This window comes from Rhamphochromis longiceps, linkage group LG1 (assembly GCF_057381845.1).
Source record: "Rhamphochromis longiceps isolate RC_006_pf linkage group LG1, R_longiceps_female_GT1.1, whole genome shotgun sequence".
Classification (NCBI taxonomy): domain Eukaryota; kingdom Metazoa; phylum Chordata; class Actinopteri; order Cichliformes; family Cichlidae; genus Rhamphochromis; species Rhamphochromis longiceps.
The window spans coordinates 34,310,798-34,334,404 of NC_140557.1; the positions used below are offsets into that span (position 1 = coordinate 34,310,798).

The following is a 23,607-nucleotide window of genomic DNA, read 5'->3' on the forward strand; positions in this document are numbered from 1 at the left end:
ACACAGTATCACAGCCATGCAAAAATCAATCAGCTTTACAGGTGTGTAGTAGATGTTATGAAAGTAAAGGCCAAATTGGAACATACATGTGGTATACAAGTATTCATGTAGGTAATGGATTGGAGCAATGAGGCAACTCTTTCTGTTTGCTTGTGATAAAGTACAACGAGACCGACTGAGGGGGTACTTCTCTCTTGGAATCTGTCTTTTCTCAAAACCTGCCACTGAGCGGTTAATGGAGCGGTTGAACAGCTGATTGTGAATTCGTGTTTTTTTTAATAAGGACCAGCTGCTTGCTTGATATATTATCTGCATTTTCTAAACACAGTGATAAACAAGCACATTAGAGATGAGCACATCTGCTGTCACCTCCTGATATACAAGGTCTTTTCAAGAAATCGTTTATGTTGAGTTTTTTTCTAAACAGACTTGGCACATTTAGACGGCGGTGCTTCTGGGCTCTGTGCCCTCTCCGATTTAAATTTGTTTGCGTAATTGATGAATGTTATCACTTAATAAATTGTGACAGAAAATTAATGTGGCTGGTTGGGGCAGGTGTGTGAAGGTCGTAGTGAAAGCTGACGGTTGATGGTTTAATTGGGTTTTACTCAGCTCTCAAGTTGTTTCTAGTCACACATTGACCCTGCAGACAATTTTTTATGGTTTCAATGGACCAAATTAGTCAACGGACTGATGTGACTTCAGATTTACTTTGTTAAAAGAGAAAGCCTTCCCTGGATGTCCTTGTAGTGTAATACAGGATCAGTAATCTGATGTGTTGGTCACGGTTTTAAAGTGATAGAAAGTGCTGCAATTTCAATATTACACATAATGTCTTTTAGCTAAAGGTAGAGAAGAGCATTGAATTCTTATTTTTGACATGTAGAGGGCACACAGGGAGAGTGAAAGCAATGTTGTGGCAAACATGAGACACATGTAACCACCAGAAGAAAGATTTAGCAGCTGAACAATCAGACACTTGATTTAGTCAGCAGTCAGGGATGAAATGCAAACTATAAAGGGACTGAGGGAAACTCTGAGGAAAAACTTGTCAAGTGAACCTTGAACCTAAATACTAATGCTGCTGTGTAAGGGGCCAAATCTTTGGTGACATGGCCAACAATAACAATTGCATTCTCATATCCTGTTAACCAGTAAGCTTAGTTAAACTTACTTCAAGTGCTCTATTATTATCACAGAAATACTCCATCCATCCATCTTCTTCTTATCCAATTCAGGGTCACGGGGCTGGATCTTATCCCAGCTACCAAAGATCGAGAGGCAGGGAACATCCTGAACAGGTTGCCAGACAAAACTACCATTCACATTCACATTGACCCAAATAACTGAATTACTTCATCTTTTAATAATCATATTGGCATTTGTTGTGAAAAACCTAAATTCTTCAGTATAATCAATTAGTTAAAGCATTTAACTAGAGATCATTTATCTGATTTCAAGTGCAGGACCGCACCTGCATACAGTCTACACCTGATCTCTGCCTATAGAGTATATAACCCCCTGATACTACAAGCTGTTTGTTCTCATTTCCACCCCACCCTCCTTCCCTTTTTTCATTCATTCACTTCTCACTAGTACATGGGGATCTGCCTGGCCTCGGAGCTATCTCCAGATCCCTCTGAGGCCTTCCTCAAACTGCAGCCTTGTGCCGTTAACTGCTAGAAGTGCTGTCAAACCTAAACGAGGATGTGGTCCAAGCTAGTGAAAGGAGCAGTTAAATGTTTAGCTGCACATGCTTCTCTATTTATAATCACCAAATTTTAACAAGTTGAATATAAAAAAAGCTCTAGTAACTTGTTACAATATTTATATTTTGTTTTATTTGCAGAAGAAGCTACGTGTAATAAACAAAACAAAGCACCTCTACTGTAGGTGAGTTGCCAGGTAGCAAGTAAGTGGGAAGGTATGTGAAAACCCCCAGAGACCAGAAACAGTCTGTGCAGAGTGTATCTTAAAAATAAGCAGCAACACACTTAAATAATGTGCATCCATCATGCTAAACATAACCTCTCAAAACACATTGCAATGTAAATGTGTATGCATGTTTCCTTGCAATATCATCATTTCGTGCTTTTACAGTTAAGTCCATAACTTTTTGAGGCAATGACTGATTTTAAATAATTTGTCTCTATACACCGACACCATCGGAGTGGATTTAAATCAGGCAATCATGATGTAGCTGAAGCTCAGACTTTCAGCTTTACCTCAAGAGTTTGAAAAAAGAATTGCATTAATTGCTATGTTTCTATACACAGCCCCCTGTCACTGACATACACACAAACAAGCAGGACTGAATATCCATCTTATACAAGACGGACGAACAAAGAGGTGATGCATGACGCGCTCAAGACGTCCTCACAGCCTCTGCTTTACAATTCTCCGTATCTTTATTAGATCTTTCGCAGCTCCGTCTCATTTTTCCCCCAACTTATTCATCCTTTCAGAAGCACTATGAAAAATTCATACTTGGGGATGGTGAACTGCCCGCTCTTATTTAAAAGAAACGATTCATTTTCACATCTGTTGGTATACTCAGGCTACCTCTTTAGATCAAAATCTGCACTGCATAAAGAGGAGAAAAAGTTCTCTCAGTGAGGGAATAAATGACTCAAGGAGGCATTTCATTTGTATGCCGGTGCAGGTGTCTCCTACAGCGGGCTGTGGACGCTAATACATTTGAAGCTCTTCGTTATGCTAACGAGCCTCTTGCTACAAGTAGAAAAAACTTCTGGTTTCTAAAGATCACTCTGGCTTGGACACAGAAAATTTGTATTTCTAATAATTAATATTGATCCCGTGCTGTGTTGTTGCGCTTTAAAAAAATTTATGCATGGTTTTTGTAAAACTGCAAAACAGACGAGCAGGTAGGGTCAACAGGTCCTATACATAATACATTACATATGCAAACACATATGCGCCGTGATGGTGGTTTAAATAAACACTTAACTCTAGATCCATGCATGGGTCAGTAGTGACAGTGTGGCTCCACTTGTCACTAGCCCAGCTGCACTCTTTAATTATACACACATTGATTGGTCGGGATGTCGATAAGGCATTTAAGCGGCTTAATCCTCGTTGTTGTATTAACATGAGCAACATGCACATAGTTTATGTATTAATTCTCAGCCTGAGGTGGTGTACTTGTATTTTTTCTTCTTCTTTTTTGCCTCTTGCATTACAATTCAGCTGCCCCAGGTTTTCGTGAAATGTCAATAGAAAGAGGAGAAACTCATCGATTTGACTGCCGGTGGCAGGAAGGGGAGGCGGTGGTGGTGTTGTCGTGGCTGCTGAAGTTGCTAAACTGAAGCCAAACTCCGATGTTGTTCTCTCATGCTTAAAACCAACAAATCTATCAGAAAGAGCAACACATTAAAGACTTAGAGTTAGATTAGAGCCTATTGAAAAAGCAATTTTCAGTTCTGCACTGTTAAGTCAGTCCATTCATGGGTAAATACCTGCTCTAGCTATACAGTAGACTGTTGCAGCCCTCATGTACTGTATAGGCCCTCCATCCTCTCTGTGGTTACTTCCAGGTCTAAATCCCATTGGGTGGAGCTGTCCTCTGCCGAGGTGACCCGGGGCTGGGACAGGTAGGCCCACCATTGTTACCACTCACACTCGGCACAACACATAACATAGAAAACAAAGCGCTTACTTTAGTGCTGACAGACAGCAGGCTAATTCGCTGAATCTGCTCTAGTTCCCCACCAAGAGGCAACATTTAATATAAAGATGCTCAGACTGAACAGAGGCAAATGGAAATGTGCAGGGACTAATGATGGGATATTACTTTATTATATTAAGAGTGTCTATGTGATAAGATTCTTTTCATTATCTCAGTGACAAACAACCTGTAGCAGACATGTTTGTCGCTTCTGTCGTATGTTATATATTTTAGGAATAACTTTGTTGGTCTAACGCGCGCTTCTTTATCCACACATACACACACACACAGTCACAGTCCTGGGTTTGAATCCACCAGCCAGCTGGCTTTTTATGTGCAGTTTGCGTATTCTCCCCGTGTCTGTTTGAGTTCTCTCTGGGTTTCGGCCTCCTCCCACATGCCAAATATGGAAGTGTTCAATATATTTTGCTTCCAAAGAGCCAGAATTTCTTGTAACTTTTTGAACCAGTCCTGAGTAACACTTCTTTAGGCTCTCTGAAAGTCTTTCAAATGTTCTCTTTGGACATTAACTGCTTTTTCACTCATTTTCAGTGCAATCTTTGTACTCAACCATTACTGGGGATACCATTTTTTTTTATTTCTTAAGCCACTTAACACTGACCTATGAACCATCCAAGCATAAAAAAGACACAGGAAAACCCCCCAGCAAAGGACCTGGATGTTAGAGACACAGGATCTGAGAGAAGCATCTGTCTTAATTTCTCAATTGGATAAATGGAAGAAACTGGATGGAAAATACTGTCAGAAATATTTCCTTTGTACACACACAGGAGAATGGAATTTTCAGCCATGCTATAGAAACACATAATCGACACTCTGTTGTAAAGTTGACACAGAAAGAAATGGAATTTTTCAGTGGTGTTCCCATTCATGTAATGGTGTTTTGAAAGTGTACAAGATAGATTGCCCACAAAACATCCTGTTGCTAGAAGTGAATGCACTAGACAGTTACCAGCTCTGTGTCCACAAAGTGAATTTCAGCGACACCTGGACTTTGCAGTTGGGAATTGGCAGGTTACAGAACCAAATCAGACATTAATATTCTCCTAAGCACCTCTGTTGGATGATGTCTAAGTTTAGGGCTCTGTAAAAACAGCATAAGGTGGCAAATCCTCGAATGTTAAGACTGAAGCAAAGGTGGCTTTAAAAGAAGGATAATAATCAGGTTCTTTCTAAAACTGGCAGAGTAACCAAAATCTTGGCAGAAAACCGTATTTTATGTTGAAAGAAATGTGTTTGGGGAATAGTTGCCTTTTAGGGACTTTGTGAATTTTGTACACTTTGTACACCTTGTGCCTGTGTTCTGTATTGATTGTGGTGTTGTAGCAAAAATATAAAACATTAGGTACGTTGTTCAACTTTAAGACTTTTTTTCCCCCACAGCGTTGCTTCAAAAGCATCGCTGTACCGGCTCCTAGTGGCACAGCAGCGCTCCATTAAAGCATCAAAAGGATGTACTTATCTTTACTGCCACGCAGCCTTTCATACCTTTCCTGAAGGAAATAGAAAACAGCAGTGCTGATAAAAGTAGAAACATGAAAGACTTTAACAGGACTGTATCCTGATGCTGGGTTTGCTTTCATTATTGAAAGCTCTGAAATCTTGCTTTCATTTACGGCGCCGGTGAATGACGTGGCAGGTGAGCTGTTTGGCCATCTGTCGCGATTGCCCCAAATATGAAATATATATTTATTTTTTAAAAACTTTGGCTCATCTACCTGAGATTGGAACGATCGGCCGTCATCACACTTTAAAGGCAAATACACAGAAGTAATAATGTAAACAACTAAAATGTTTATTAACCGAACTGAATTTTTTTTTCTTTTACAGCAAATTCTTATCACAACACAGTCTTCAAATGACACTTAACCCTTTGAGTACAGTTAGGTTGGCCACTCTGATCTGAAGAGTAAGCAGTGAACAGACCAGGGGATTCCTCTGCCATAGTCCACTATAAAACATGAAGTGGCACATCAGGAGCTCGAAAGTCCTAAACTTGTGTTATTTTTTTAAAAAGTCAGACATAAAAGGATAAAACACAATGCCCCCCCCCCAATTCCTTCCTTCCTTCCTTCTTTCTTTCTTTCCTTCTTTTTTTTTTTTAGCAGAAACTGAAACAAGAACATTTTCAAGATTTTCTTTACATGTGTACATGGTTCTATGTTGTCTGATTTCCATGAAGTCATGTTTCACTTCAGATCATACAAACATGTTGGAGAAAAAAAAAAAGCTCATGAATGCAGTGAGCAGCCTGTCCTGGCGCTTAGAAAAGACGCTTATCTATGCAGGTTCTGATTTCCGAGTCTGATTTCCACCTCTGCCGACTCTTAGTAAGGGACACCGATTAGAGATCAGAATATATACACACAGGCTAATCAAAACTGTGTTATCCTAAAACAGTGAAAAGACATGAATCTATGACGGATACAATACTAAACAGGTTAGAGCAAGAATAGAAAAATAAATAGTAAAAACAATAGAAATGTTGCTTCTCTCATATTCAGCTTGCAACGCTCAGTTCCAAAGAAGCTGTGGTAGTGAAAATTATCCTCATAGTCTTACTTTCTTTACAGTGACCTTCCCCTTTACACAGTATTTACAAGCAAAAACAGAGCCTATCCCACGAGATAAGAAACGTAGTCCACTAAAATGAATACATTTTTCATGAACACAATGGGAATTTTTAAAAAACTGCAGAGTTGTATCACATTGTCAGTATGTAAAAGCACTTACACACAGTTTGCAAACAGTGGTTTTTAGTAGACGTAGTTCATATCAAATCAGTCAACAGAGCAATCTGAAACTTTGTACAATTATCTGCTTTTGTTTCCTTTGATTTTTTTTTGCTTTTGATGGGTACAGAAAACATTTACATCATCTTTTTTTCCCCTTCTGTATGTGTACTTTGTCCACAGTTGACAATTTCGGTATTAGAGTGTTTAGAGTGTAAGGAGAGGTGATACAAGGACATCGTGGCTAAGGAGGACATGCTGTAATAATTGCTCTCAACTCCAAAAAGCGAGGTCATACCTAAAACTGTTTTAAATACCAGTTAAATTACATAAAATGTTTTTTTGATATATATATATTAAAGCCAGTGCAGACTATAACAATTGTAACATGTCCCAATTTTACCATGAGTTGTCCTATTGCTATGCAAATGGGTTGCAGCTTCTGCATTCTTTTTTTAATGGCAAACAAGGGGTGGGTCATCTTGTTGCAACACGCCTGATGGTTGTACAGAAGTCTCTTTGAAAACAGCCTTCAGCTCAGTGAACATTTTATTGATGAGTTCATGGTTTTAATTGCTGGGTTTTGGTACAATACCTTGTCACTGAAAAGATTCCATATGAACTTATTGTATAGTATCTTTCGATTACAGGCAGATCCACTCCTCACTGATAGTTTAAAGAAAGCCAAGATGGCAAAGGTGGAAGAACTCACCAACAAAACTAATGACCTAGACCCTGAACCATCCCTTAGTTATGCTGCAGTAGGTTTAGACTTCTGGGGGTCAGGGCAGATGGCTGCCTCTCCCTGAGCCTGGTTCTTCTCGAGGTTTATTGCTGTTATGGGTGTTTTTCCTTCCCACTGTTGCCAAGTGTTTGCTCATTGGGGGTCACCTGATTGTTGAGGTTCCTCTGCATTATTGTAGGATCTTTATCTTATAGTATAAAGTGCCTTGTTGTGACTTGGAGCAATATAAATAAAACTGAATCCCTCTGGTATTCTTTATAGTCTAGGATTTCTACAGAAAAATACTTTTTTTTTTTTTTAAAACTTGCCTAGAGAAGATCCTATGGATTGCAATGAAGCCTTTTCCAGGATCTCTTGCATTTGCAGCACTTGCAGTCATTTGCTCTTATCCTAAAGTTGTACAAATGAAAATGACAAGGCTGTTTTCTTTGGGTACAAGAGCCAATTTCATTATTATAGACTATGTACCTCTCCAATTTCTTGCCTTGGTGCCCTTTAGCCTCATTGGATTTTGTTCATCTCAGTCTCAGACCTGTTTACAACCTGCTCCTCGATACCATCTTGTTTGCCGCTATGACAGAAATATGGTACAGCAAGCGGATTACTCATGACGATGGATTATTGTCTTGATAAGACAACTGCAGTAAAAGTTATGTATTTTGGACTAGGCTTTTTTGCAGCTCACCAACTGATTTCCATGTCTTCACAATTAAAAAAAAATGAAAGTTTCATTTCCACTGTGAAGGATTATCTCAACCTGAAAGCTGTTTTTCATCCTGACACGACGAATGGATTCTTCTGAAGGAGGAAAATGAGTCCTGATATCTGCACTGACTGAGTGCAGAAGATTCAAACACGAAGGAGAAATCGAGAGAGAGAAGGCCCTAACTGTCGAAACTTTGAAAGGAAACCCCAGTTATTATTACAGCTGCCAAAAATTAACTGAGTGGTAAGTTGATGCGCAACAAAGGATTACCTAATAACAATTTTTTTGCTTATTTGATCAGAGGGTGAACATTTCACATCAGATTTCTGCAGTTATATAACAATCATGTTATATAACTGCAGCATAAGTCGTGGCCTTGAAACCTAATTTGCTTTTAGTACTCATTTAAAGAAAAAAGAAAAGAAAATAGTGTTGAAAATTTCCTCGGGGGGGGGGGGGGGGGGGGATACTGACCGACATAGGCTGATGGCAGTGACACTCGAGGGTCAACATTAACACTCTTGAGAAAAGCTTAAGGACAGTGCAGACAAATGTGGATGAGGGCTGAGGGACAGGGTAGGGGAACAGGAGACAAGAGCATCCGCGTAACTATGAACGTGTGAACTGTAGCAGTAAAGACTCTCCTGCCTTAATAATCCTGGCTGTCTGTAAACAGATTCAACACTTGGTGACCTTCTGGCATAATCAAATCCAGGGCTGCGTGACAATGCTTTAATTATCCGCATCCCTCTCCAGCGCTCACTTTTTGTGTCCCTGCCACCCTGGGTGTGCCATATGGTGCAGAGCCGAGGAGCCCGGAGAGACGCCGCAGAAGTCCAACCCTCCACGAGCTCAGATTTAATCAATGACTATGGCTGGCACTCATTCTGGCCTGCAGGAATCCACTGTGCATCGCCACACACCTTTCAGATGCTTTTCATACCCTGACTGCCGTTGTTAAGTGTAGGCATCTGGCAGTCATCCTCATTTGAAGACGAGATGCTGTGGTTGAGGGAGTGTTAGAAAACTGAAGTGGCTCAGAAGGACAGACATGTTGTCTGTCCCAGTTCAGAGCCTCAGGGATGCGGTTTAATATAGATGTGGCATTTATAGGGTTTGATGACTGAAAGCAGGACTGTTTTCCAGCTACATCTACCAGCAGTAATAAATACCTGTTCCAAGCAGCCACGCTCAAAAGCGAGTCAACGTTATTGTGGTACACTGCATGTCATGGCTATTTCTGGAAAATCCTTTAAAATGGGACTGATGGTGTCAGAGAATAATAAATTAATACATAATCTCTGTAAACAGATACCTGCCTATCAGAGTCCGTAGGCAAGGGACAGTTTTTCTGGCTTCAGCTTGTAGTAGGTTGTACTTGCATCTGAGTTAAGAATCAGAATTACTGGCTATCATCTGAAAATTTATTTATTGATTTTTTTGACGTATTTTAAGTATTCATAAATGATGTCTGGCAAATAGGCACAGGAAGTTTTATCTGTTGGGTGTTACGCCCCAAATCTACGTCACCTGATTAGCTGACAGGTTTCTAGATTGTCAAATTATCAGTCTGCTCTAGACTCTCAAATATTGCAGATTTCAGTTTCTGGGTCCAGGGCCAGCTAGATGTTTTGATGAAACATTAACGATGTATGCAAAGCTAATGTGCACCACTGACATGGTTTATACTTCTACCTGTTTTGCCAGAGAACCACTCAAAAAATGTAAAGATGGAAGTTTGTATATTACGATGTGTTCAAGATGTGACTTTTGTAATGTCAAAGAAGAATGTAGTCCACAACTATTTGGGAAATATCAGTGATGGAAATCATGCTGACACCAGGACGTGAGGTCAACATGTTGTAAATTCATTTGGATTTCACACAAATCAGGACATCCAAAAGCTATTGCTAAGTTTTTAGCACAATATGGACAATATCAGTGACAGAAACAAAAAAACGCTACTCACAAAAATTCTGGTACTGAAATGAAAACTGACCCCATTTCATCATAACATTGTAATATGACACTGAACTACCTCCTGATTCAGTAACACAAAACACAGTAAAGTGGATGCATTCCTTTTGGTTACCAAAGTAATGGATGTTTAGTTTCCTGTAGGCGACCAAGCATTAAAGAGCCCGTGTTTGAGCAAATGTAGACAGACGGAGCCCCTCAGCATCCGTCTGGCTGTTTGTCTCTGGTTTCGGGTTTGAGACATTTAAAAAGGTTTCAAGACGTTTCGTGAAAGGATGGAATTGAACACAGAGACACAAACACAACACAGCGACTGTGGTGAGAGCAACTCGGGCCTCTGTCTCCTCCTGAGTCACGCACGCACACTCAGTCGCTGTTTGTCGACAGAGGTACAGCATAAAAGCACAGCCGCGACACCCCAGTCTGTCCAGTGTGTGTTTGCAAATTTTCTTTTTTTGTGCACACACTGGCATGCACATGTGCATGCGAGAGTCTGTCCGTCTGTCTGAGGGGAAGGGTCGTCAGATGGTTGAGAGGATGTGGCAGTCCCATAGTGAAAGGAGAAGAAGAGGACGGCACGTGGAGGAGGAGGAGGGAGGGCTTTAGTTGTTCTGAAGGCAGTCGAGATCCACCGAGCAGCAAACACTTCCATTCTGAACAGAAAGGCATGACAAGATAGGAAAGAAGAGAGAGCATTAAATAAGGTGAAATGTAATATACAGTTCCACACTGTGCATGGTAAAGCTAATAACTCACTTCACAGCCTAAATCACTTTTATCCACCTGACTTACAGAAGGATTTGGGGTGGTTAACCTCATGTCTCTAGTGTCATTACAGTGGTACCTAGTTATACAGTGTCAGCATTATCCCATATACATTTGAGATATCAGACTGATATCATGAGATTTATGCTTTCACTCTAGTGCATAGGGATTATGAATTTGTGGTGGTAAGCAGTGGCACATCTGAGAAACTGAAGCACAATATATCTTTCCCAAAAGAAGTTTCCAGTTCCGCTCAATAGTCAGCAGCTCTCACTGTCATACGGACTGTGATCTGGAGTGAACAGTCGCTATGAAAAGGTTAATATCTCAAAAATATGTATCAAGGGTAACGGGCCCTCTGTATTTATGGCCGTGAAGAACACAAGGTCCTGTCTGGTCAGACGTAAAAACTGTCTCCAACAGTGGCACATTGTCTCAGATTGTGTCCCGGAGCTGCAGAGTGACACTAGGTTGGTGATTCAAGAAAGCACAGGCACGATGTGGCCACGTCCAAAAATCACATCAACGCAAAGACTGCTGCAAATATGTATCTAGTCTACTGATTCAGTTTATGTAACAACTATGGAAAAGTACAATGTAGATTTAGGTCTATGTATTTGATGTGCTCATTTTGCTCTTTTATGTATTCTGACTGCAAAGAAAACAAGCAAAACCAAAAAAGCTAAAGTGAGGGGGCAGCAGCCTATCTTCACCTAATGAGTGGATCTGACACGTTCCTGCCACAGTCATCTGCATGTTCACTTCTTTTAAGGTAAAAATGCTCCTTACATCATCTCTGACAGTCATTTTTCTTTTATGCATTCATCTTAGAACACATATAAATAGACACTGTGTGCCCTCTAGCACACATTAGCTAAATTGATTATGCCACATTTTCAGTCTCAAAGATTTTCTGCTAACAGCCAGTAATGGCTGTCATTACTGATAAAATTGTGATCTTTTGGAACATCTGACATTTTTACATCTAAAACCCACAAGTCTTATCCCATTTGCAGACCCTGGAAGAATATCAAACAGAGGTTTGGGGAAAGTGTTTTCAAGTTAGCGATCTCCTGTATACTTTAGCCTAGCATGTTTGCCATTATGGCGGCTCTGCTACGATCCCACTGGTTTATGTTGTGTCCAGCTGGCATACGTTTGTGCCTTGCAGAGCCGCCCCTAACCCTGCCAATCAGAACAACCCCTCTGGTTAGTTACTTTTTTACTCATTGTAATGGCTTTTTATTACAACACAGAGAGCTGACTGTTGGTCTTGGAGTTGGAAATTGGTTCATTTCTGTGTTTTCTCTCAGTCAGATGTGAAAACAATGATTTATGTCAGATCTTTTCCTAGACAGCAACACCGTGCTTGGGCTTCTTGCCCTGATGTACACTGTTTTTGTGGAACTCTGCCATAGAAAGTTAGCAGTCCCCATCAACCCTCAATAGCCTTAATAATAGCAATGTTGACAGGTTGAAATAAATTAAAATAGTCTCTTTACAAACCGGCAATTTGAAGCTCAAAAATAGTTTAAAAATCTACACAATTAGTTTGTTCATGCTGCATTGACCTACCTTGCACTTGCAAGTGGTGCAGGGTGATTTGGGCATATGCCATGTGTCTCCGCTGAGGCGGGCGATGCCTGCGGGGTCCTTGCATGTCTGCCGAATGTCATACGACAGGTTGTCAGCCAGGCAGGGGTCTGTGACGCAGCGTGGGCAACATTCGCCCTCTGCCACTGCCGTGTACTCGCACATCAACGTGGGGCAAACTAGAGGCCAGCAGTCGACCTCCCCTTCCTGCAGAGACACAGGCAGTGATGAAAAAAAGCACCAGAATTGCTATAGCGTGTGTGAATTTTCTTTTCTTTTCTTTTTTTAGTGTGTGTTTGTGTGTGAGACAGAGAGAGAATTCAGTTACAGATCTCACGCTGGTCTGTTGCCACATCTCTAATTAGAGAGGTGGTAATTTTCTCAGCCCTCATACACACACAGTTAACCAGCAGATCAGGGAGTGGTATGAATTAAAGCCCTGCTCTGAGCTTCATGTTGGAGAGGAGGGTTTTGTCTTTTTGATGTGATCTGTGTCTTCCAACAAAGCTCTTGCCTGCTTTTATTTAAAATGGACAATAGCTTCTGTGTGAATGTGTGTGTGTGTGTGTGTGTGTGTGTGTGTGTGTGTGTGTGTGTGTGTGTGTGTGTGTGTGTGTGTGTGTGTACAAACCATGCAGCGGCACTGCTGGCAGCCGTACAGCCAAGATGCTCCGCTGCGGTAAAGTGTGCGTCCGCTCTGATCCAGACACTGGCTGCTGGGCCTGTTGTCACATCCAGGACAGCAGAACAGATCCTCTTCTGGGTCTCCACAGTCACAAGGTCTCCGCCTGCAGTACGTCTGCCCATCCTAAACAACAAACGTCACACACATCGGGGTGCAAACTGGCTTAAATAATGTACGTAGCTTATCATCTCTGTATATTCTGGGTAGTAAAATACAATACCCAATACACAATAAAGGTGTCCCTCAGTAAAACAAAGGGCTTCAAACTCACTGTGATTTATATAAAAATGAAATAATGGGTCTATAAACATGAAATATTACTGTGAACAAACACAGTTTGAGCACTTTCCTGAGGCAGATTTTTACTTTTGTGTAAATGATCCGTCATTGTCTTTGACAAATGGGAACACCCTGAAGTCGCCGTACCAAGGCACAGCCTTACAAACAATGCATTTTCTGACTTTCTCCTTTTCATATGTCTCCCACTCTCTCTCTCATCAATTTGCAAAACAATAACATGAACACCAAGCAGGCTTTTAAAGCACGTTGTTTATTTTTTCTAAATTAAAATTTAATATCTGATTTATATAAATATGTCTGGCCTAAAATTAGTAACTTGTTAAGCACTTTTGACAACAAGTCTTGCTGACAGTCAACCAAACTGGGTGGGGGGCATTCTCTACTGAGAGCAGGTCTGGACCATGGATGATATAAAGCAGGTTTGAAAAGTGAGGATAATGCAAAAGTGCCTTGAACCTGTATTCTCTCTAAAGGACACCGGATGGTAAAGCTGCAGTTGTAAAGACTTCTATGGGAAAGTCTATGGAAAAATTGCTACAGTATCTGTCTTGATCTCTGTAAAGAATTTCCTGCTAGCTTCATGGCTCAGTCACTTGTTTCGGGTTCTATTTAATAAAGAATGACTTCTTTTTTATAGATCATGGTGAAACTCTGTTAAAAAATTAGGACTTGTCAGTCACAAGTCATTAGCTAATGGGTTTCACAGTCAGACAAGCTCCAGTTTGTTGAAACCAGAATGGTGATGGTGAAAATGCTAATCTTGAGGCTTGAGTTCGAGACTTTAGAAATCAGTGGTTGATGTCTTGTTAGATAAGCTCACCTATTATACCGTCCATGGTCTACATCTGCATCTCTTTAACTTATCTTATTACCCATCGCAGCAAAGCCTCGCAAGAGCATGGTGCTTCCACCACCATCATCATCATGTTTGGTTGAAGGGATGCTATTGATTGGATGTTGATCAGTGTCTGGATTGCTCCATTCCAGGTGTTGGGAATTGTCGCCACACTGTCCTTCTTTAACATTCTCCCGCATTCACAAAGGAACTCTGGCTCTCAGTCAAAGTCACCAGTGGGTTCTTGGTTGCCTGGTGGGCCATTTATATGGATACACCGTAATAAAATGGGAATGGTTGGTGATATTAAAGTCCTGTTTGTGGCACATTAGTATATGTGAGGGGGCAAACTCCTCAAGATGGGTGGTGACCATAGTGGCCATTTAGAAGTCGGCCATCTTGGATACAACTTTTGTTTGTTCAATAGGAAGAGGGCCATGTGACACATCAAACTTATTGGTAATGTCACAAGAAAAACAATATACTAATGTGCCACAAACAGGACTTTAATATCACCAACCATTCCCATTTTATTACAGTGTATCCATATAAATGGCCCACCCTGTAGGTGGACAGGTCTAGAAAGTCTGTTGGTGGCTGTCGAAAATATGGCATATGGCTTGGTTCATACTGACTTAAACTGACAAAAACTTTGTAACTTCACTGACAGGGATTTACATTTCCTATTTATGTCCAGTTATTTCAGTTAGACACAGATGTGTTCTAGTCAAGATATAAAAGCATCTCAAGTGTCATTGATAGAAGTGGGACGCACCAGAGCTCAATAGTGTGTGTCATAACAAAGAGCCTGAAGAACAAAGAGCATAACAAAGAGCCTTTTTAACACTTTGATTAATAATTGAAAACATCTATAATAAAAATCCTCTGGTGATGTTTGTCTTTCTTTTTCTTAAACTAAGTTTTTTTAATCTAATATAAGCATCAAGAGAACACTAAATGGCTAAAAGACACTAAAGATGTAGAAACATACCTATGGGTGATTTCATTTTCTTGTAACAAATTTTACATTTTCCCATTTTAAAAAAGCAATTTAATAGCACTCTAAATGAGACTAGAAGGGGTTGGGCGGCAAAGTGAAATGCAGAAGAATCCGACTGATCTGCCTTTCCAGCCGCTGTGTCATTGGCTCCCTGTCTGTACCTGGAGAAAACTTTATGGTCCATTTTACTCAGCACAGCCAGCACTGTCTGGCCCCAGGACGGCAGTGTAATGGAGATGTAAAAATGTTACATAAAAAGGCTGTTAGAAAATGTATGAGGGCCATAAAGTCATTCTGCATACCATTAAAAGGGCAATACAGAGCCAATGTTTTATCGATGCATATTGTCCTGCTACAGTAACTTGTGAGTCCCGGGGTGCCGGTACTGATGGCCTTGGTCTTTACAGTTACAACCCTGGACTTGCTGGGGAAATTACTGCCAATTGTATCGCGCTGGCAGAAAATATGAATGCAGGCTGCTCTTTTTAGTACAAGGAATCAGAATCAGAATCAGAATACTTTATTGATCCCTGGGGGAAATTATTTACGACCACGTCTGAATGCCAATGACATGCATTTGTGCCAATCAAAACAACTTTACTGCTTTTTTCAATAATAACTGTTTGATAAATTTGATGACTGCAGACAGCAGTCTTTCTTTTAAGGGGGTATGATATGTACAACATAGTCGTACAGAATATTGTTTGAATTTTCTCAAATTAATTCACTTAGGGAGCTTGTTGATCTTTGTAGAACTTTTATAGAACTCTAAAATGTTATTTATTTTTTTACTTAGCTTGATTTTCTGTTTCATTTTTTCATTTTGGTTTTTCAATCTGGATGACGCTGAATAAGGAAGATCTTTGTTTTTAAGTCTCACTTTCATTTCACATGGCAGTGTGTTTGCACAAATGTATTCCTCGCTGCCATCTTTGGCTGTCGCTCAGGCGGAAGAGCAGGTCATCTACTGATTAGAAGGTTGGTGGTTCGATTCCTGGCTTCCCCTAGTCTGCATGCCAAATACAGGGAGTGCAGAATTATTAGGCAAGTTGTATTTTTGAGGAATAATTTTATTATTGAACAACAACCATGTGAACCCAAAAAACTCATTAATATCAAAGCTGAATGTTTTTGGAAGTAGCTTTTAGTTTGTTTTTAGTTTTAGCTATTTTAGGGGGATATCTGTGTGTGCAGGTGACTATTACTGTGCATAATTATTAGGCAACTTAACAAAAAACAAATATATACCCATTTCAATTATTTATTTTTACCAGTGAAACCAATATAACATCTCCACATTCACAAATATACATTTCTGACATTCAAAAACAAAACAAAAACAAATCAGCGACCAATATAGCCACCTTTCTTTGCAAGGACACTCAAAAGCCTGCCATCCATGGATTCTGTCAGTGTTTTGATCTGTTCACCATCAACATTGCGTGCAGCAGCAACCACAGCCTCCCAGACACTGTTCAGAGAGGTGTACTGTTTTCCCTCCTTGTAAATCTCACATTTGATGATGGACCACAGGTTCTTAATGGGGTTCAGATCAGGTGAACAAGGTGGCCATGTCATTAGTTTTTCTTCTTTTATACCCTTTCTTGCCAGCCACGCTGTGGAGTACTTGGACGCGTGTGATGGAGCATTGTCCTGCATGAAAATCATGTTTTTCTTGAAGGATGCAGACTTCTTCCTGTACCACTGCTTGAAGGTGTCTTCCAGAAACTGGCAGTAGGACTGGGAGTTGAGCTTGACTCCATCCTCGACCCGAAAAGGCCCCACAAGCTCATCTTTGATGATACCAGCCCAAACCAGTACTCCACCTCCACTTTGCTGGCGTCTGAGTCGGACTGGAGCTCTCTGCCCTTTACCAATCCAGCCACGGGCCCATCCATCTGGCCCATCAAGACTCACTCTCATTTCATCAGTCCATAAAACCTTAGAAAAACCAGTCTTGAGATATTTCTTGGCCCAGTCTTGACGTTTCAGCTTGTGTGTCTTGTTCAGTGGTGGTCGTCTTTCAGCCTTTCTTACCTTGGCCATGTCTCTGAGTATTGCACACCTTGTGCTTTTGGGCACTCCAGTGATGTTGCAGCTCTGAAATATGGCCAAACTGGTGGCAAGTGGCATCTTGGCAGCTGCACGCTTGACTTTTCTCAGTTCATGGGCAGTTATTTTGCGCCTTGGTTTTTCCACACGCTTCTTGCGACCCTGTTGACTATTTTGAATGAAACGCTTGATTGTTCGATGATCACGCTTCAGAAGCTTTGCAATTTTGAGACTGCTGCATCCCTCTGCAAGATATCTCACTATTTTTGACTTTTCTGAGCCTGTCAAGTCCTTCTTTTGACCTATTTTGCCAAAGGAAAGGACGTTGCCTAATAATTATGCACACCTGATATAGGGTGTTGATGTCATTAGACCACACCCCTTCTCATTACAGAGATGCACATCACCTAATATGCTTAATTGGTAGTAGGCTTTCGAGCCTATACAGCTTGGAGTAAGACGACATGCATGAAGAGGATGATGTGGACAAAATACTCATTTGCCTAATAATTCTGCACTCCCTGTATTCTTGGGCAAGATACTAACCTTAAATTGCTCTCCGATGCATCCATCGGAGTATGAATGTGGGTGCGAATGTTAGTTAGAAAGCACTAACAAAATGTGCTTGCGTGAATGCGTGTGAATGCACAAGTTGTGTAAAGCGCTTTGAGTGCGCAGAAGAGTAGAAAAGCACTATAAAAGAACCAGTCCATTTACCATCTTTCTAATTTGTGGCTTTTTCAGTCTGTTATTTCTGATATGTTAATCTTTAATTTCCCTCTCTTTTCCCTCTCTTTTCACCGACTACACTAACTTTGTGGCTCCCCTACAGTCACAAGCGATTCTCATTGCTGGTCCCAAGACACCAGATCACTGCTTGCTTACATTCAGTGAGCATCCCATATCAAACTTCCCTTCAACACCCCTTCAACAGCTGGAATAAAAACCAATGTACCTGTGGCGTTGAATTCTTTCACATTTGCAGCTGCTGATTGCACAATTGCAAGCATTTGGTTTTGGTTTGGTTTTCTGGCTCTGAATGTAAGATTTGTTAATTTGATGGTTTATCACAGTTAATCGCTACCAGACAAAGAGACTTCAAAATGATCACCAGAGTGATTCTATTTCAGAAACATAAACAGGTAAAAACAGAGGCTTCAGTCCTGACAGTTCATCACTGCTTTTGCTACTTGTTCAGGTTCTGGCCGCTGGGCTGGGGTTGGCATGCACTCAACTATAAAATCACTCGGGGTCCTTGGCTAGCTTTCTGTTAGCATGCTGTCTGTGCAGATACTTGCAAAGACCTGCAGTTGTGTTAGCATTAATCAGGTAGTTCTCTTTTAAACATTCGTTAGCTGTCTCGCCATTCCAAGCCAGCTATACCAAGCTTCCCTAACATGGCAGACTGCTGCCCAGCTGCCCAGAATTCCACCCCTGCGGTAGGAAAATCTCAGGTTCAGATACACATGACGCTTGTGTGATGTGCAACACGCCTAAGCGGCTGTTTCCAAACCGGGTTCATGCGAACACTGCACTCGCTTTACCCTGAAAAGCCTTTGTCAAAGGCTAGCCCACCAGGCTAGCCTGTCGAAGAAGAACTCAATGCTGTCTCCAGTCGTTGCACCAATGGAGCACATTGAGTCGGCCACGCAAGGCACCAGGACATTGTCCTCCTGCTGGTGGACAATGCCGAGGTCAGCTGCGAAAGCTATGTTGTCCTTTTCCCCCAAGGCTAACAATGAGCCACACCGTGAATTCTCTGAGGGAGCATCAGAACATCTCATTTCGGACAAGGATGATAACATTTTCTTTGGCCCCTCTGGTTGGAATTCTGCAACACAAGGGGCCGATTGTGAGAACCTTGGCACACAGTCCCGTGGCATGGAGCTAAATAGCTCCATGCCGCGGGACTTTTACAACGTTAAATAACGTTGTAAAACTGGAAGCTGAAAAGCTGGCAATCCCATGGCCCACTCCACCATTTTCTTCCTCCAAACACGAACTGAAATCAGTTGATTGCAACAGAAGGAAAAAAAAACATATTTGCCTGATGTTTAATTTTCTTTCTATCCCCTACGTGTGCACATAACTGAAGAACCCTTGCAATGCAAATTATAATGTGATTACAGTAACGTAATCCCTTGTAATGCATTAATCCCAACACTGGCTGCATTATCTCAAACATTTAACTAATTTCCAACTTGACGCTAGTTTGAAACGTAATGAAACATCATAACTTATAAGTACCAGAGAAAGTTTACCCAAAGTTTTTAACAGGACAGAAATTTGATATCCTAGTGGCAAACTTTAAAATACATAAGCCGATAAAGCATCGTTGAAACAACTGCTCTTAGCTGGTATTTCAGGCCAAATAACTCTCTGTCTGATTTAGATTAATCTCACACTCCGATGCTATCTTCAAAAAGAAACACCTGATCAATATCCCACTTTCCTGCTGCAACAGTGCACCATCTCATTCTGGCTCCCGAGCACATAAAAGAGTCATTAAGATGCCAAAAATATTTGTCACACTGTAATGCAGGCTAATCATAAACAGATGGGAGAAGAGCGTGGGATTTTTTTGTATGAACGATCAGAAATGTTTCATACTTTGTGTTTGTGTCATAACTTGGCATACATTAGCCAAATTAATCTACACACTTACAGTGGGGCAAAAAAGTATTTAGTCAGCCACCGATTGTGCAAGTTCCCCCACTTAAAATGATGACAGAGGTCAGTAATTTGCACCAGAGGTACATTTCAACTGTGAGAGACAGAATGTGGAAAAAAAAAATCCATGAATCCACATGGTAGGATTTGTAAAGAATTTATTCGTAAATCAGGGTGGAAAATAAGTATTTGGTCACCTCAAACAAGGAAAATCTCTGGCTCTCACAGACCTGTAACGTCTTCTGTAAGAAGCTTTTCTGTCCCCCACTTGTTACCTGTATGAATGGCACCTGTTTGAACTCATCATCTGTATAAAAGACACCTGTCCACAGCCTCAAACAGTCAGACTCCAAACGCCGCCATGGCCAAGACCAAAGAGCTTTCGAAGGACACCAGGAAAAGTATTGTAGACCTGCACCAGACTGGGAAGAGTGAATCTACAATAGGCAAGCAGCTTGGTGTGAAAAAATCAACTGTGGGAGCAATCATCAGAAAATGGAAGACATACAAGACCACTGATAATCTCCCTCGATATGGGGCTCCACGCAAGATCTCATCCCGTGGGGTCAAAATGATCATGAGAACGGTGAGCAAAGATCCCAGAACCACACGGGGGGACCTGGTGAATGACCTGCAGAGAGCTGGGACCAAAGTAACAAAGGTAACCATCAGTAACACACTACAACGGCAGGGAATCAAATCCCGCAGTGCCAGACGTGTTCCGCTGCTGAAGCCAGTGCATGTCCAGGCCCGTCTGAAGTTTGCCAGAGAGCACATGGATGATACAGCAGAGGATTGGGAGAATGTCATGTGGTCAGATGAAACCAAAGTAGAACTTTTTGGTATAAACTCAACTCGTCGTGTTTGGAGGAAGAAGAATACTGAGTTGCATCCCAAGAACACCATACCTACTGTGAAGCATGGGGGTGGAAACATCATGCTATGGGGCTGTTTTCCTGCCAAGGGGACAGGATGACTGATCCGTGTTAAGGACAGAATGAATGGGGCCATGTATCGTGAGATTTTGAGCCAAAACCTCCTTCCATCAGTGAGAACTTTGAAGATGAAACAAGGCTGGGTCTTCCAACATGACAATGATCCAAAACACACCGCCCGGGCAACAAAGGAGTGGCTCCGTAAGAAGCATTTGAAAGTCCTGGAGTGGCCTAGCCAGTCTCCAGACCTCAACCCCATAGAAAATCTGTGGCGGGAGTTGAAAGTCCGTGTTGCTCGGCGACAGCCCCAAAACATCACTGCTCTCGAGAAGATCTGCATGGAGGAATGGGCCAAAATACCAGCTACTGTGTGTGCAAACCTGGTAAAGACCTATAGTAAACGTTTGACCTCTGTTATTGCCAACAAAGGTTATGTTACAAAGTATTGAGTTGTATTTTTGTTATTGACCAAATACTTATTTTCCACCCTGATTTACTAATAAATTCTTTACAAATCCTACCATGTGGATTCATGGATTTTTTTTTTACATTCTGTCTCTCACAGTTGAAGTGTACCTCTGGTGCAAATTACTGACCTCTGTCATCATTTTAGGTGGGGGAACTTGCACAATCGGTGGCTGACTAAATACTTTTTTGCCCCACTGTAATTGCTATGTGTGCTAAATACTACTACTAAAAGGTTTTTTAGATGTGTAGAAGGCACAATGTGTGGATGTTAAAGAGAATTTTTAAGTCTTATTTTTATAGTTTTGCCCATCCTTCTTATCAGTTGTTATAACACTGTAGCCACTAAGTTTATTGCTGATATCTCCACCTTTACAGCTTTGCTAATCTTTGTCGAAATCCTATAAACAACTCCATTGGAATCATATCAAACTGCCGGTAACAATGTAGCTTTGTTCCCAGATCTCAGCTTTTACTTAAGTATATTGTTGTTTTGTTACAAATAAAGGTTCTTTCAGACAGTGAATGATTACTGCTGGAATCAGCAGGATGCAACTTTGGCACAGGAACTCCTGGCTACTTCCTGTCCTACGAGCCTATAAAACACAGACTGCTGCTGTCAAACTACTGCTCTGCATGCTGTTAAACAGAGCAGGTTATAGTGTGGAATAGAGGAATTAAGCATAGAGATATAATTAATATATGCCTTGCCTACTGTTGTAAAATAATGAACCTTGTTTATAGATCCAGATGAGTAACAGTAACAGACTTGATCCTGATATTGCAAGCCTCTGTTATTGATCTGTCTGGCCTCTGCTGGCAAAGTTTTTATCATTCATTGAACCTCAGATACAGTAAAATTTCTCCAGGAGGTCAGAGACAAGATTATGGATCTCCAGCTGCATTGTTGTAAAGAGTGAGAGAGAGAAGCTGAAAAAGTTTAGCTGTGAGGAGCACAGTTGTGGTAGAAATATCCATAGTAAAAACAATGGAAGCACAGGAAACTGTGCGATAGGATCAGGCCAGCAAAAATTGCAAAACTAATTCACTGAAATTAAGAAAGAGGTTAAACTAATGGAAGAGGAGATTTTTCTGCGTTCCCTACTAACCCAACTCCACTTTCAGCGTTTACTGTTCGAGTTCACTGAACAGACAGTGCACATGTTACTCATGTTGTGACTGTATTTTCAGTATTGTATTGCTTCCAGGTTTATAAAGCCAGCTGCATTTCCAGTGCTCCTGTATTTTCTGGAATATCAAATGTATTTTATAGAATTACAATTTATTAAATTGATGAAATTTCATGGAAAATGACTGTCATGTCAATGATTTGATAAGTATCTGATGATAAGTGTAATTTTGTATTATTCGATTAGTAATTGTGGAATTCCACAATTACTAATTGTGGGACCAATAATATTTACATTATACATGTTTTCCTTAGGCAGTATTACTGAAAGGCACAGCATACATTTTCACTGGCATGCAGATGATACCCAGCTTTATCTATCCATGAATCCAGATGACACACACCAATTAGCTAAACAGAAGGAATGTCTTATATACATAAAAACATAAAAAATTAGAAACATCCTGTCTCAGAGTGATGCTGAAAACTAGTTCATGCATTTATCACATCTAGGCTGAACTGCTGTAATTCATTATTGTTGTTGTTGTTGTTGTTGTTGTTGTCGTCTTTAAAGTGTCCTATAAAGCATTCAGTTCCAAATTGCAGCAGTGAGAGTACTGACACGGACTAGAAAGAGAGCGCATATTTCTCCCATATTAGCCTCTCTTCATCAGCTACCTATTAAATCAAGAATCAAATTTAAAATCAATCTAGTCTGGGAGTCATTTCTCTATTATTATAGGGTTTTTACCTTCCAATATAAAGCTCCTTGAGGTGTAAGGATTTGGCACTGTATAAATAAAAATTGAACTGCATTGAGTTGAATGTCAAACTATTGACTGGTGCTCACATGGTTTTATTTTATTTTTTTACTGTCCTTGGATGACCAAAAAGCTATGATCCACCCATAATACACCTGGTCATAATAAAAACTCATTCATGGGAGGTCAGAGACAAGATTATGGATCACTTTCAGGTCCTGGTTGAAGTTCAAAAAAAAATTCCACTGTTAACAACAGTATTGCTTATTGCAATAAATGTGTATGCACGTGATCATGTTCTATACCTTGCAGGAGCATACAGCACAGCGATCAAAGCTGGGTTTCCAATCTTCTCCATTGCGTCTCATTCCTTCTTCCTGTGGGCAGTCACCACTGCAGCCTGGACCAGATGTGCACACACAGTCATAGCCTCCTGGGAGGTTCACACACACACTGTCATTCCAGCAGGTGTGTGTCTGCAAACTGCACTCGTCAATGTCTGGAAAACAGAGAGTAATCCATAGTAAATAAATGCCGGTCTTTTGTTTAAA

General features: G+C 40.8%; 1 protein-coding gene across 1 annotated transcript in view; it reads right to left on the reverse strand.

Annotated features, from left to right (window-relative positions):
• Positions 1 to 5,533: 5,533 nt before the first annotated feature.
• Positions 5,534 to 23,607, reverse strand: part of LOC146679073 (protein kinase C-binding protein NELL1-like) — a 312,233-nt gene continuing 294,159 nt past the window's right edge. Inside the window, exons 17-20 of the mRNA XM_085407775.1 lie at positions 23,362 to 23,555; positions 12,856 to 13,032; positions 12,207 to 12,431; positions 5,534 to 10,519 (exon numbers count right to left, since the gene is read on the reverse strand). Coding sequence (XP_085263901.1) covers positions 10,469 to 10,519; positions 12,207 to 12,431; positions 12,856 to 13,032; positions 23,362 to 23,555 — 647 coding nt within the window. The 3' untranslated portion in view covers positions 5,534 to 10,468. The remainder of the gene's footprint in view (positions 10,520 to 12,206; positions 12,432 to 12,855; positions 13,033 to 23,361; positions 23,556 to 23,607) is intronic.